This window comes from Mastigoproctus giganteus, chromosome 11 (genome assembly GCF_048544385.1).
Source record: "Mastigoproctus giganteus isolate SK-2022 chromosome 11, ASM4854438v1, whole genome shotgun sequence".
NCBI classification, from domain to species: domain Eukaryota; kingdom Metazoa; phylum Arthropoda; class Arachnida; order Uropygi; family Thelyphonidae; genus Mastigoproctus; species Mastigoproctus giganteus.
The window spans coordinates 31,307,133-31,323,934 of record NC_143585.1 but is presented as its reverse complement, the minus strand read 5'-3'; the positions used below and the strand labels follow the sequence as shown (position 1 = coordinate 31,323,934).

General features: G+C 34.7%; 1 protein-coding gene across 1 annotated transcript in view; it reads left to right on the top strand.

Annotated features, from left to right (window-relative positions):
- The window catches only part of LOC150077864 (uncharacterized), a 65,846-nt gene that overhangs the window by 1,714 nt on the left and 47,330 nt on the right, over positions 1-16,802 (top strand). Inside the window, exon 2 of the mRNA XM_090384385.1 lies at positions 10,064-10,401. Coding sequence (XP_090240511.1) covers positions 10,125-10,401 — 277 coding nt within the window. The 5' untranslated portion in view covers positions 10,064-10,124. The remainder of the gene's footprint in view (positions 1-10,063; positions 10,402-16,802) is intronic.

Sequence of the window (16,802 nt, the reverse complement as noted above, 5' to 3'; positions counted from 1 at the left end):
CACTACAAATGCTATTGGACCCAGCACCAGTTGCCACCTGAGCCAGTTTGCCCCCCCATCCTAGTTTCAGTTTAAGTCCAAAGGTGTTCTGGTTACCTCAATGTGGCATGAGTTCTAATAAAGCAAAAGTTGTCAGAGATATTATATATTCTGTAAAGCATGCATTTATTCAAATATTATGAAGCATATTTGGGATTAAATCCAACATTCTAATTGATAGTTAAAACATCAATTGTTTACAATTAAAGGTTGCAGGGCTATATTTTAATGCAGTTATTGGAATAATATGAAAACTGCATATATCTCCATATTCGATTTCAATCTTAGGGGTGCTTTGGCCCCTCCAATGACAGAAGCCAACCTCTGGCTGTCGACTCTGTCATATTCTTGCATTAGAGATGACACCATTTATCCCTGATTTGACCTAAGTTGCTAATATTATTTTATACAAAAGAAAGGTGAATCTGCAATTTGTCCAACTCACAGTATTGTCGTGATAAACATGACCCAGAACTAGGGTCTCAACCTACAGGCAACCTTTTCTATGTGTTTATTTGGCAGTTTTTATTTTGCAAACCTCTTGGCTGCTCATCCATACTCATTATATTACTTATAGGTTGTCACACATTCACTAATAGAGGCCAACTGTTGTCTGATGAGAGACCAGTAAGTCTCGAAACAGCTGTTACGATGGCCTGAATCTTAGACGTATAGTGGATTCACTTTTTTTGATGATGCTATTTTTATAAACAATATTAGAAATTAAGATCAACTCACAGATAACAATGTCATCTCTAACGAAAGCAAAAGTTGTTTTCTGTTACTGGAGAGGCAAAAGTATCCATAAAATGGAAATCAAACAATCTGTTTTCCTTATTTCTTTCACCGTGATTTTATACAGAAAACATGCTTGCTTGTGTCCTCAAAATCATTAATATCCTTGTAAGAAATGTTGAGAATGAAAATATATGGTAGACATACAAAAATATACAAAATACACACGTGTATTTTGTATATTTCCAAACAGCCACTACCAGACCTTGCTAGCAGAAAATCTGAAGCACCGTTCTTTTTGTTTAGTTTGCAACATTGTTTTTTTATCTTACTTTGTGCACATTTTGTATTGGTATTTTTGTAGCATGTCTATCGTGTAATCACACAACAATTGTGTGATTGTTGAATAAAGTGGTGAATAAGATCCATACTGATGTTTCCATATACGTTGCACTTTCACTGCATTCCTAAACTTTTAGTATCATTTTCAGTTCTTTGAAACTCATTCTGTGCTGCAATCTACAATACAGTGAGTCACCTGTTACTTATGACAGCATCCCCACCATGAATAATAAAGTGGTAGAAATTTGAATGCTGTCATGCTGAATTCTCTTCACAAGAATGCAGTAAAATGTTTTTGACACTCTGTATTTATCCTTAGTAATATGCAACTTAATTAAAATCTTTCCTTTTAAAGTTTGCTTTAGAAACCCATGAGTATATTAGCATTGGCTACAGGGTGCAAGGAAGCCACATTTTTGCCGAACCGATCAAAAAAAAAAAAAAAAACTTTTCACCCTTCCTATATGCCTGATCCTGCAGGGCTTTGCATTCTCCAAACCAAGGTAATTTATTTCAAAGATTAACAACTTCCTGGTTACAGGTAAACTTTCTACAATCTATTATATAATTATTCACCTTTGGTTGAATATTAGCATTAGCAGGTGGCAAATGATGAATGCTAGCTTATACAGCATCAGCCATAATAAATAAATCAATAAATAGAAAAAATGCACCTCCAATTTTAACCTATTCATTCCCTCCAATAGTTTGTCTAGATCTTCCTTGAATTTATTTAAACTATCAACTTCCACTACAACAGTTGGCTAAAGGCAAACTTCAGCACATCTATTCTGCAACAGTCCATCCTCAATTCGAATGTGTGCCCCCTCGTGTGGGCTGTGCAAGAGGAAGAATCCCATCAGCATTGAGCTTGCTCAATCCATTCAAAACCTTAAACACCTCAAAGTCTCCAGATGCAGAACTTAAGCCTTTCTTGGTAAGAGCACCCTTTTGTTCCCCCCACCAATCGCATTTCCCTTCTCTGTAGTCATTTCAGCAGCTCTACATCTTTCCTAAAATGAGGCCTCCAAACCTGTATGCAGTACTCAAGGTGGGGCCTGACCATTGCCTTACACAATGGGATAATCACTTCCTTATCCCTACTATCAAAATTCTTGTACAGTAGACTCTCGATTTTCCGGAATAGATGGTAAAAAACAAATCCCGAATAATCGATTTCCCGGTTAATCCAAAAATACAGGAGTCCCCGACATACGTAAGAGATAGGTTCCAGGACGTCTTACTTGTCGAGTTTTACGTAACTCGGGAATGACTAGTAACATATTGCTACTATATTATTATTGACAAATCTGAATTCAGCGCAATACTTGTTTGACCATTTTCCTACATTCTTATTATTTTAATTTTCTGATCCAACTCGATCGCTTTCCTTTTCTTCATAGATTTACTAGTACCGCTGTCACTTATTCTCTTAGTTGGCACCATGATAACGTTCAAAATGAAAATTTCTGTAAAGAACTTCACAGGGTTAAGACGAAAACTCACTATTATTACCCCGCGCGAGCTCATATTTTACTAAAGCACATTTCTGGAGGTCAACAAAAAACAATAGAAACAATTTGCACTTCCCGTTTTATTGGGCGTTTCTGTTAGTGCAATTCATTATAAACGGGTAGTAAACTCGATCTTATTTCATTTGCGATAATACCGATAGCTGGAATTCTGTGGATTTTTACGTTAGTATGGTGAAATGTGTGTCCCCTTCACTGAAATCTTCAGTCATATATAAAAAAAAAACTGTAAATAATTGTAAGAATCTTCTCTTTTTTTCCCTATTTTTTTGCTTGTTACTTCGATCTCACTTGTGCAATTTGTGCATGCCGTGATCGTCGTTATTGATTACTTATTATTATTTTTTGTTGTTGTTTTAAATTTTACAATCCTAAAAAAAATAATAATAAATAAAAATAAAAATTGACTGAAACCAAATTTACGTAAATCCGTAGTTGTGTAAGTCGGGGTCTTACTGTATCGAAACATATTCAGCAACCTACGTAAAGAATATATGGTGATAGATAAAAAAACTTACCACGTACTACTCGTGTGTCCAATACGATGCTTCCCTTTATTTTTTGCGATGTCGAATTTAAATCTAATAGCTTCCCTTTATTTTTTTGCGATGTCGCGTATGGTTTGGTCACCAACGTTATAATGGTTCATTAGAGATTTAACGGATGCGCCGTTTTCAAACTTTTGAATAATTTCAAGTCTTTGTTTAACTGAAAGTGCAACTCCTTTGCGTTTACCCATCATTTTCGCGATTTCTAAACAAACAAAAAAAAAAAAAAATATATATATATATATATTTAGTATAAAAAAAATTTCGATATCCCTGACATAAATAACGAAACAAAATAATAGGCACATTAGTCTCCAAATGATGACCTATAACTTTACTTATTTACGATTTGCAAAACATCTGTTTATACCTATTCTAGTTATTACTTGAATTTTATGATTTCTGGTTGATTTTTTTTTAAATTGGAGGCTTGAAGTGTCCCAGTTAATCCGATCCCGGTAAATCGAGAGTCTGCTGTAAATCATTGACAAAACTCCATGAGCTCTCCTGGCAGCCTGTCTGCATTGCTCAGAGAACTTCATATCTGACTGCACAATTACCCCCAGGTCTTTTTCATTTTCCACTACCCTGAGTGTAGTAGCCACAGTTGGTACATTACTCTTGGGTTACTGCTACCCATATGCAGTACTTTGCATTTATCAATGTTAAACTTCAATTGGCAATTTTCAGTCCATCTGCCTAACTTTTCTAGATCCTGTTGCAGTAGAATACTGTCATTAACCACCCTGCCAACCTTTGTATCATCTGCAAATTTGGACATTAAGCCTGATATACCATACCTTCATCAGTATCATTGATAAATATAGAAAACAACAAAGGGCCCAACACCCAAACCTGGGGGACTCCACTAATAACATTAATCCACAAAGAGAAGTGTCCATTGATTACCACTGTCTGGCTTCTCCCACTCAACCATCCCTTATCCATAGCAGCAACTTGCCCTTAATGCCACACTGCTCCAATTTATACAGTCTTTTACATGCAACAGTATCAAAAGTTTTCCTGAAATCCAAGTACAGTATATGATATCAAAATTATTTTTTGCATCCAGTTGTTTTGTGACCACATCATAGTAGTCATTCAAATTGGTCAAACAAGATTTCTCCTTAAGAAACCTATGCTATTTGAAGTATAATTATGGCTTGTCTAGGTGATCCTGCATTACTTCTTTTACCAGTGACTCCATTATTATCCCTGGAAAATATATAACCCATAGTTTTAGTGTCATTCAATACCGTGAATGTCACCTTCATGTTTTACTATTCTCACTCAACATTATAAACTTTAATCAACTTTCCTCTACATATCTAGTTACCAAATTCTGTAGCCCACATAGTCAAAGTCTTATGAGTGCCCTGTTCCAGTCTCATTAGACACATTTATGTTCAAGCCTTTTGAAAACTGGACGTGGTATTCCAAGTTTGGGCTCACAGTTATCTAGTACAGGCAACCCCCGTATAACACAATACTTCTACAACACGGTTTCACTCTAACATGATTGATAAATTGTGGCAATTCTCGCACAACACTGTACTTATATAATACTGTTTCGCTCTGACACGGTTAGAGAATTTCAGTAAATCTCGCATAACAGGGTATTTTTGAGCTTTTTTGTGGGGGGAACCCTGCTGTTATGTTGAATGCAATTTTTCAATGTTTCCACTGTTTTTGAATCCCCTCTGTTGACTCGCTAGTCAAAAAAAAAAAAAAAAAAAGAGAAATCCATGAATTTCATTTTGTTGGGAAATCCTCATGTTATTGAACTTGTGGAAAAATGTGGATTTCAAAGTTTTATTACTATTGGATAGCACACCAGGCCATCCAAAAGATTTAAGTCATCCAAACATTGAAGTTATGTTCCTACCACCATGGTTGTACTAGGTTAATACAACTTCTTTCATTCAGCCATTAGATCAAGGCATTATATCCACCTTTAAAACTCATTACATCAGAAAATCGTTACAATGGATTTTGGAAAAAATTGATTCCGAATCTATTGAAGTAAGGAGGCATGGAAACATTTCTTAATTGTGAGCTATATCAGAATCATAGCTTTATTGCTGAAAGAAGTAAAACTGTCAATGTTAAATGTGTGTGGAAAAATGTATGGCCAGAGTCAGTTCATTCAGGAAATATGGTCGTACTGAGAAAAAACAGAATCGGTGCAATAGTAGAACTTGCTACTAGGAGGGGAAGGTTTTGATGATATGACTGCTGAAGCCCTCGTGGGTAGCACAGTTGATAGAATTGTCCTTCACTCCGCACTGGGTGGAAAAGACCTGAATTCAAATGTCGTCGATGACGAGAGAAATTTTTATGGGTATTTTTCACAACGTAGCTGAGTAAGTCAGTCGAGGGTAGCATGGTTTTTTCCTCCCGGAAACTCATTTTTTTTGTCCAGCAAAACAGAAAATTGACCTCAGAACACACATAAATTTATAGACAATAAACATAGAGTAGCATGGCCTTAGTCACCAATGCTCCTAAAAAAAATAAAAAAAAGATATGATTAGCATTAGCAAGGGCACATGATGCAAGAAACCAAGGTCAAAAAAGAAAAAAAAAAAAAAAACACACGGACCCTTCTCATTTCACCCATCCACCTGCTCCAAATGTTTGTCCAGTTCTTCCTTGAATCTGTTTAAGCTATCAACTTCCACAATGACATATGGAAGTTTGTTCCAGCAATCAACTACCTGCTGGCTAAAGGCAAACTTCTGCACTCTATCCTACAACTGTCTTTCCTCGATTTGAATTTATGCCCTCTCAGGCAATTATTCTGAGCAAGAGGAAGAATCCCATCGGCATTGAGCATGCTCAAACCATTCAAAGCTTTATACACATCAGTCAGATCACCTCGCAGGTGCCTAGTCTCCAGACACTGCAATTTGCAAGACTTAAGCCTTTCTTCGTAAGAGCAGCCCTTTGTTCCATTCAGTAATCTTGTTGCCCTTCTCTGTACTCGTTCCAACAGCTCTACATCCTTCTTAAAATGAGGCCTCCAGACCTGTATACAGTACTCAAGGGAGGTGATTATCCCCTTGTATAAGGCCTAGCCATTGCCTTATACAAGGGGATAATCACCTCCTTATCCCTGCTAGAAAAATTCTTGTGTATCATTGACATGACACCATGAGCTACTCTTGCAGACCGTCTGCACTGCTCAGAAAACTTCATATCTGCCTGCATAATTACACCCAGCTCCTTTTCACTCTCTACCACTGTCAGTGTAGTACCACACAGTTGATACGTTTCTCTGGGATTACTCCTGGCAGTGTTCAAGAATTACTGGTAGAAAAAGAGGTTGGCGAACAGATTTGGTGGAAATGGCATCAGAGGTGAAACCAAATCAAGTCCGAGGATGATAGCGCAGATGAAAATTCTAAACTTCCAAATTTTTCACTGAAAAGCATACGGGAAGTTAGCCGAGCAATTGGAATCTTATTTTTTGAATGCAGATTCTTGAATGAAAGGAACCCAAAGTTCAAAAGGGAGCTTCAAAAATGCTTAGCTCCATACAATGAAATTCACAAAGATTTATCAAGCAAAAGCAAACAAACCCAGCTTACTGATTTTTTTAATTAAAGAGAGCAGAAGATACATGAAAGCTAGAATGGTGTATTTTTGTTAGCTTTTGGAACATAACCCGCCTTTTTGTACTTTTTTTTCTTAGTCCCGTATAACACGATTTCACACAACACGACATTTCATAGGAACCTAACTACCGTGTTATACGAGGGCTACCTGTATATTGAAATTATAAGCTCCTTATCTGTACAAGCAGTTGTTGTTATTTGTTTTTTAGGAGCATTAGCAACTAAGGCCATATTGCTCTGGGAATATGCAGTAGTCATTTCCTGACCTTTCCGCATCCTCCGTATTTGGTACAAGCAGTTGTTCAGTAGATTGTGGGACATCAGAAGATCTCCTTACTGCCTGTCTGGAGAGAAGTTAGTCTGCCTAGATCATAATCTCCAATTCCTTTTTTCTTCTACTGCTTTTAATTCAGCCCCTCCAAGTGTTTAAATTATTTTGAGGATGTTTCCCAAGTGTAAAACATTGCATTTTACAGCAATCACTAAAAATTACAAAATTTGTTAAATATTAATTTATGATGAAAGAATTTTTATTGCCTTTTAATTAGCATTTTAGTGATTTAGTCAGGGCTGTACCAAGCCATTTTCGTACCTGAGGCACGAATGAAAAATTGCACCTGACTGTTAGTGATGGCAACATTGGCAATTATTTAATCTTTCTTTTGGTACCCCTTTCAGCCTTTAACCCAGTGGTTTTCAACCAGGGTACCACGTCACACTAGGGTGCTGCAACAACATTCCAGGTCTGCCATGTAATTTGGGTTTAAGTTACTTAAATTTATTTTTTTTTTTGAAATTCATATATTTATTTCATTATAAAAAGGTGTACAGTATCCATTGTACTATAGCTTTTTAATTTTGTAGTAATCTATAATTGATGTTTATTTAGTACCTCTATATAAAGAATAAAATTATTATATAAGTATATATAATTTGTAATATTAATTGTAATTTTGTTTATAATTATATTGTTATAATAACTATCATATAACATATTTTTTTAATATTATATATATATACACAGAGAGAATCGGATTATTAAAATGTCGAAAACCACTGTGTTAGGTATTTCTTTTGGCCCAGGGGCGCCATGAAAAATTTACTGGGACACTAAGGGTGCTGTGAACTGAGAAAGTTTGGGAACCTCTTCTTTAACTTGAGGCAAGAGCCTCATTCGCCTCACCCTCAGCACGGTTCTGGATTTAGGAATATCATATGCCAAAATTTGTGTTATATCTGCATAAGAATTTAATAGAGATAGATATATCGTTGGGTTTTTTTTAGCTTTAATATATACATATCTGATTGGTAATCTGTTGGTACCTTTGAGTAAAAATAGATGATTTTTTAAAATATATTCTCAAATGAGCAGTTGGTAAAGTACTGCATCATATGCCTCTGCTAATGCTACTAACAAAATTTTGACTTCCATGTTTTTTGGATTTTTTTTAATCACTGTTGCATCCTAAATAATTGTGCAAATATATGCCTTCCTTGTGCCAAGATATGAGAAGTCGAAAACCAATGTTCTTATATGAAATTAATTTCTAGAGACTGAAAAGTTTATTCATAATTAAAAAAAATGAGAGAAAGAGGAATTTTTATTTAAAACAAGAAAGATTAAAAAAGAAAAAAAAAACCTACTGACTGCTTCAAGAGTTGCATAAAGTATGCTCTGCAGGACGAGTTGAATGGTTTACACTTGGATCAGTAAATAGCATTGATGTAGTGAATCAATCGATTCTAGATCATTTTATTAGTGCTATTTTTTTTAGATTTTTGTATATGAAGTATGTATATTGTATATAAAGAAAGCTAATCAGTACTATTGTACTTTCAGATTTATTTGAATTTTTTATATTAATTATATATGCTAGTTGCCCAAAAGTGGGGAAGGAGTGATTAAGCACCTTCCGAAGAATCATTTTTCATTTCTTATAGTAAAATTATTATTGCTTTATTAGTACTTCAGATCTTGTCTGAAGCAAGAAAACAGAAAGTTGTAATTTATTTGGCCATCTCTAAATGTCAAATGATTATTAACCATTCTTCTAATCATCACATTACTGCAAATTTTGACATTACTTCCCTGTATGCTTTCATCAATGTCATTTAAGAAAATAAGAAACAGAAGTGATCACACCATTAATCAGTGACGCTGGGATTGATCTATCTAACTCTAGCCAATTGTGAAGAGTAAAAATTAATTATGCCTTCAACTCCTGTCATATAGCTATCCCGTTGTAATCCATCTAAGGATTTTGCCCGTGATCCCAATATATTCCACTGTATATGGCAGCCTCTTGTGCAGGATTCAATCATATGCTTTTCTATAGTACAGATAAACAGAAGGGAACAAAGGGGTAATCTTACTGAGAAAGGCTTCAGTTCTGCAGCAAATTGCCACGTGTGGACACTAGGAACTGCAAGTGATCTGATTGAGGTTTTTAAGGTTTTGAGTGGCTTGAGCAAGCCCAGTTGATTGTTGGAACAAACTTCCAAAATTGGCCAAATCTTTTAAAAGGCTACCCTCGGAAGATGATATTCAAGACATTTAATCGCAGTTTCATCAGTACGTCTTACCACTCTGACTTCAAACAAATCACTGCATGAATACAGCTATTTACTGAATGGCATGATGTCGCTACATGCCTGGCAGAAAGAACAGACATGTGCAGGTCACGACTCAAGGTAGTGATGTTGTTTCGAAGTTTGAAATTTTTTAGGACACTCAATTCTGTGTGCCCAAGAAATTTGTATGCATGCCACTTTGGGCACGCCTGCAATCGGTTCACCACTCGTGGCACTAGACAAACTATTGGAGGGGATGGACAGGTGGTGTGAGGTTTTTTTTTTTTTTTTTGTTGATTCTGTATAAGCTTGTTTCTTGCAGCATTTGCCAATTCTAATACTAAATACTAATATTAAGGGTTAAGGCTGTTTCCAGCATCCTGTCAAGGATGGTACTGTCATAATTTATTAGATTATTTAACTAATATTTTACTTTTACAAAACTGTGCTTCCTTTGAGAAAACCATTTCTCTTTAAATGTGTAATCCTGTATTGCATTCTCAATCATTGCCTCCATGATTTGAGGAAATGATTAAATATATATTTTTAGCATTCACTACACTTGTATTTTAAACTTAAGTGTTATTTTGATTTAAAATAAATGTAGTGTAGAAATCATATAATCACACCTGTAGTATAGAAATCATATAACTAATTTGTCATGTATTATTTTTATTAGGTGTGGGTTTTAAGAAACATCAGGTGGCTAATTTTGAATTAGGGTATTTTTCCTATTCACGATGGGTGATTTGCATAGATATCCCAGGGCATCTGGATTGCTTCTGACTGGCAGCATTCTTGCATTCTTTGCAACATTCCTTTTGGTTATATCATTCGCAAGTCCTTATTGGCTTGAATCTTACCCTGAGACCTATGCTGAATTTGTTAGACTTGGACTTTGGGATGTGTGCTTTCGTAATTATCGTCATCCGCCATATCAGTATGATGAAGTGTTTAATGGTTGCTATTGGATTTTTAATGAGAAATATCAAAGTATTCGAGATTGGCTGCAGCCTGGTAAGTAGATTTGAGATCTTTTTGTGTTTACGAACTTAAATATATTTATAAAACTTTTCGTCTAATAATTATTAAAAAACATTGAATTAAAAAATTGAATTTAAAAAACATTTATTCCTTGTTTCAGATACTAGTAAATTGAATCCTTTTCTTTTTTACATAACCCTCCCTTATATTCAGGACCAGCAGAATTATAGAGCGAATGACACTCCTGTTCTTTTCTCTCTTCTTCATTGCCTCTAGTTCAAGTTGTTTATAATTTTGTTTTATTTCTGTGGTGATCTTATTATTCTATTAATTTTAAAAACTTCTTTTCCAGTTATGAATGTTGTTTCTAGTTAAATTTGTATATGAACCTATCATGTTTTAGGCATGTTAGCATATATAAAGTGCCTATATTTAACTGTTTTAGAAAAGTTTGTTGAGCTATCCTAAATTTCTTTAGAATCACTGCAGTAGAAATTTAGCAATTATTATTTCTTTGTTCTCCTGTCCACATGTAATAATTCACCTCCCAGTTGATGGATTTTCATGTAATTTTGGCTTTTTTTTTTTAGAATGATTTATTAAATCCTCCCAAGTTTCATTAAAATCAGACCAATATAAATCCATCAATTATTATTATTTTTTTTTTCATACCATATCACACTATTCATATACATATATCATTATTGTAGCTGAAGTGCTGTATATTTTGTTTGTTGTCATGTGCTGAGTGGAAGAATGAAGGGGCAATATGGTAATATACAGAAATGAAATGCTCATGGTTTATGCATAAAAGTAGTTGTTTTGCTTTTTTTTTTTTATTAATCATGAATTATTACTATTTGCTACATGTCTGAAATATAATGTACTACTTATATTAACTAACTGGCTTTATATATCTGTAATGTTTATAGGTGCCTATATAAATGTAAAACAGTAGTTTATTTATTCAAAATTCTAACCAATGAAAACATCCAAACAAGGAAAATCAGTACAAGAACAAGTTCTTGTGACTGAAGTGATATTTTGTTGACAATGATATTGCAAAGACAGCTGTCACTGATGAAGTGGTAAGAAAATACCATGAAATGTTTGACTCCATTATGTACATATATACATTTCGGAAATAAACATAATAATACCAACGTAGGTTTTGAGTGCTTTATTGTCTTCAAACCGTCCGTTTACCTATGCACCATGCTGCTCAAAGAATAGCTAAGGAAAATCAAATGTATTAGTTAGTCTCAGAAAAGCACTGTTATAATAAACAGTGCTTCTGCAGCTTGCCTGTATTTCATAAAATTAATGAGTTCAGCAACTGTGTAAATAGTTGCACTGTTTGTTATTGAGAAAATCCCCATGATTAATTCTTTGTATAATAAAACAGCCAACTCACCAGTAAATATTCTAAATAAAAAGATGAATTAAATATCCATATATGAGATAAATAAAATAAACTTGTTATTAGACATGCAGTGTATTGTTGAAAGTCCATTATCCATCCTGTGCCATCTCCTTTCTGGTTGACTGTTAAGGATCTCTGCTCTTTTTGGTCTCAGTTCTTTATACTGTAAAATTCTGTTACAACAACAAACTTCACTTCATTGAACCAAAATTTTATTCTAATGAATATGTAATGTCATGTCAAATGAATTTTTGCTTTTTCAGATAAATTCTGCTGTAATTTCCACATTATTCTATTTAAATATTAACTTTAAATTCAATAATAAAAAATAAAATTTTAATAAACTGCACGATTTGAAATATGGTACAGTACAGTAGATATACCATCTTGTTAATTTTAATGTTTGAGTTAATGCCTTTGTTTTTAATGTTTGAATTTTTTTTTTTTTTTTGTGCATTAATACAAAAATTCAACTTTAATGCAATTGAAAATATGTAGGGTCAGATTGCAGTGACAGATCAAATTACTACTTACTAACAGTTATTTATTTTATTATTTTTTGTCAAACAAGTAAATCTGGGGGGGGAGGAGAAGGAACTACTGGTTACAGATTTGTCATTTCCCCCACGTCGTCAATTCTCTCTCTCTCTCTCTCTCTCTCTCACACACACACACACACACACACACACATGCACACGCATGGTCTGTGAAATAGTCAGTACTTGTAACAACAATGCATTTCATGGGGTGGGGGATCAATCCAAGAATAATCATTCAAAACTGTGGGAAACCTATTAAAGGGTGTGATACTGAATTCTTTTGTAGTACCTTTCCTTTTAAAATTTCAGCTTTTCTCCAAGCTAATCTACCTATATGTGTATTTCCAAATTAATATTAGTACAGCCCATAAGATGTAAACAATCTGGGCTTTTACTGCAGCAACTAAAAAAAATCCTTAGTTAATCACAATTTGCCCATTTCTAAAAAGTAACAATCCAGTTCCCTTTTGAACCTTGTCAGACTCTTTACCTCAAGTACCTGGTCAGGTGACTTATTCCAGTGATCAACAACATCCTGCCCAAAGGTGAACTTCTTGAGATCTAATCTTTATTGCATCCCAAAATTTTGTATTCTTTTCCATGTTCCTGTTTCATGTGAAACAAAAACAAAAGGGATGCAATGTGAAAACACCTGTTTGATCATCCCTGAGGTATCTAGTTGTTCTTTTTTGGACCGTCTCATGAAGTTCTGTGTCCTTTTTTAGGTGAGGCTTTGAGATCTGAATACTGTATTCTAAATGAGGTCTCGCTATCATTTTATAAAAAGGACTAATATCCTTCCCCCTGCAGGCAAAGGTCCTATTTGTCATTGATTGGTCATCTCTTGGAAAACTTCATATCTATTTCCATTATAGCCCATACATCTTTCTCATTCTGAATCACCTTTAATGCCATATCCATAGTCTATATGTCACGTCCACATTTTTTTTCCCCAAATGCAAAAAAGCATTACCTGAAGTTTAATAGGATTAAACTTCAGTTGCCATCTTTCAGCCCATGTGTGTAATGCAGTCTTTCTGAAAAAGCACAGTCTGGTCCCATTTGTTAACCATCATACCTACTTTTAAATCATCAGCAAACTTTGACAGCTCTCCCTGTATAGCCTCATAAATATCGTAGAAGGAAAACCAGAAGGAAGGAGAGGTCCGATGCAACTCCGAGGGACTTTGCTTGTCACATCAGTCCACTCTGAAGAGTGACCATTAATTACCACTCTCTGAATCCTTTCATTTAGCCAGCACCTGTTTCGCTTGAGGATTTTGCCATTAATCCTAGCACATTCCAGTTTGTACAGCAGCCTCTCATAGAGAACTAAATTAAAATGTTTACTAAAATTTGCATATATGATATCAAAATTGTCTCCAGCAACTAAACATGTTATGACTTCCTCATAATAATTAATCAAGTTTTTCAAGCAACACTTTCCTTTTACAAAGCCATACTGTGACCACTTTAGGAATTCATTCTTTTCAGGATATTTCAAATTGCATTCTTAATCACAATCGCAGTTATCTTACCCACCAGAGAAGTCTAACTCACTGGTCTGTAGTTACTCATGAATGAGATGTTTGTTCTCCTTCAGTCCAAAGGAATTTCCCTAGCATTTAATGACCATCTTAGTAGAAGAAATCCTAATGGTGTGAGGCACTCCCTTGCTGTATTCTTTAATATGACTAGATGCATCCCATTTACCTCGGTACCTTTTTCTTCTCAATAATTTTTCAAATAGATGTTTCTCAAAGGTCATTATATTAGTAATCTCATTGCTGCACTTTGGCTGCTCATTCAAATGTGTTTTCAATTGTAAAAATGGATACAAAATGCCTGTTCAACTTGGCAGCAGTGCTGGCTGGATTGTCTAATTTCATCATTTCAGGCATGGAGGGAAAACTATACAAATTACTGCCATCTTTTTTTGCATTGACCTATGAAAAAAACCCCTTATTCTCATTCTTAGCTTTTTTTTTTTTTTTTTTTGCCAATGATTTCTCATACCCAGCTTTTGCCTTTGTTATGTGATTCATAGTATTGTTACATATGATGTGTACCAGTAAAGTTCTCAGACTGGTGCAATAAAAAGAACACAAGGTGAAGGAGCTCAAAACCGGTTTGAGTTTTATTCAAAGTAGTTTGTTGTTATTTGGTTTTTAGGAGCATTAGCAACTAAGGCCATATTGCTCCGGGATATGCGGTGGTCATTCCCTTGACCTTTCCACATCCTCCGTATTTGGTGGTGACGGGCTCGAACCCCAGTCTAATCAAGAAGTGTATGCTACGCACTGCTGCTCCTTCCCACCTGGCTACGGAGGCGCCCATTCAAAGTAGTCACCACCTGATTCAATGCATTTATTACACCATTCTTAAAGTTTCTGAAAAGAGTCACTTCACAACAAGTGTGGAATGGGTAGAGACATTGTTGTGCAACAAGAACCAGCTGCCTGTCTCACCTTGGACTTGTATGTAGAATTCAGCATTGCTTCTCTCCCCTTCAGGTACAAATTCCTTGTGAATCACACCTTGTTTATTGAAAAATGTGATCACCATTGTTTTGATCCTAGACTTCTGTAAACAAGATTGTTCGGACCTTGCTGATGATTTTGAAATCCACTGCATGCACTGATGCTTCGTATGTGGGTTGTGCTGAAACACCCAACACTCATTTCCAGTGACAGTATGGTCAAGGGAATTAGGATTGTCTTGACAAGTCTGGATGAAGTCTTTGCATGTTGACACTCTTTGTTGTTTTTGCTCATCTGTGAGGCTGTGTGGCATAAATTTTGTGCAGACTTTCCTTTTCTCTAAATCTTCTTGCAGAATTTAACGAATCATCTCCTTATTCATATCCAACTCATCACCCATTATTCTGAGGGTCAAACGACAATTTCTTAATTGCCACAAGTTCCTGAACTTTTGCAACTCTGTCCTCATTTTGAGAGGTTGACAGACACCCACTTCTTGGGTCATGGCAAACATCCTCACGTCTATCTTTGAATCATTTATACCACTCAGACACACTAGTAAAACAGCATTTCATCACCATAGACAGTTTTTAACATTTCATATGTTTCTGTTGCAGATTTTCTCAGTTTAAAGCAAAATTTGATATTCATAGCTGCATTGCAAAATTGTGACATGGAACATTAACACTACTGACAAAACTGGTTGTTACTTGCAACCTGTCAGCCTGCTGGACAGTCTGTTATCACCATCTGTTAGAGGAAGTTTGAACTACATACCACTTCTGTTTATATTCAAACTCACTGAACATGACCACAACAGCACCAGTCCAGGAACTTTATTGCCACACCTCATATCTGTATATACTGTGGCAGTATCATGCAATTGTAACCATTCCACATTTCCTTCTTTAGCTGTATAAGATCTTTATAATAGTTTTTGGATACCATTCTATCCTATCACATGTCCCCTATATATTATTTTCCTGCTCTTTAATTGTTAATCAGTTTAAATGAAAATATAAGTTGACCTTTCAAGTACTAAGTAATAAAAACAGTTATAAGAAGTTAAAAAATAATTAATTGTTTAGACACCAAATATAAAATCCTAAACTCAAATTAACCTTTCAGTGGTTATACAAAAAACCATACCAGCTGGTACATGATTGTTTTTACTTCACCACTCAGTATTTTGGGCAAGAAATAGTTTAAAATTGTCACTTTTCAAACTTTATTCTTAATTTTGACAGTATATTGTATAAGATCAAAAAATGTCATTAGAAACAGTAGTCTTGTTATCCAAAAAAAATTTTACAATCCACTGTATGGCCGAAAAGGATCTGTGATTTGACATGCATTGCACCATAAAGAATGTTTTTACAGATTAACTTTTCCAATTAAAAAATAATTAATAATGGAGATTGAAAGCAAATGTCATGTTAGACAGATACTGAAATTCACATTTAAGCGATTTTAATAGATATTTAAATTCATAATTGTTTCATTTTTGCTGATTTTAGTGTCTGATGTACACTGGTGTGCCATTTAAATAGTTAAACACATGTGTGCTTAGGGTTATAAACATGAATTAGTACCAGCCAAATATACAGCACTATTTTACTTTTAAATCCCAAGAATTTCTTCATATTCTTCATCAAACAAATGCAGTTCACAGAATTCAGCAGGAGTTGTGTTTTTGGAGCATTACAAGAATCCTATTCTGTTTTCAGGATTATAAAGTTTTTGCCAATATCATTGTCTCTCTACAAAAAAAAAAGTCATCTTCTGTCCCAGTTATGAAATTTTATATTCCACACATTTTGGAACAATTTATCACTGTCTTGTTATTAATTGCTTCCCACACTTTAATATTCCACTAACACAGAACTTCTAGTGATGCATATATCCTTTTTTCATGCAGAATTTTTCTCCTTCAGTCATTTACTTATCACATTCCTTATGAGTGTGACCCTTAAACAGTTTATTAATACAGAC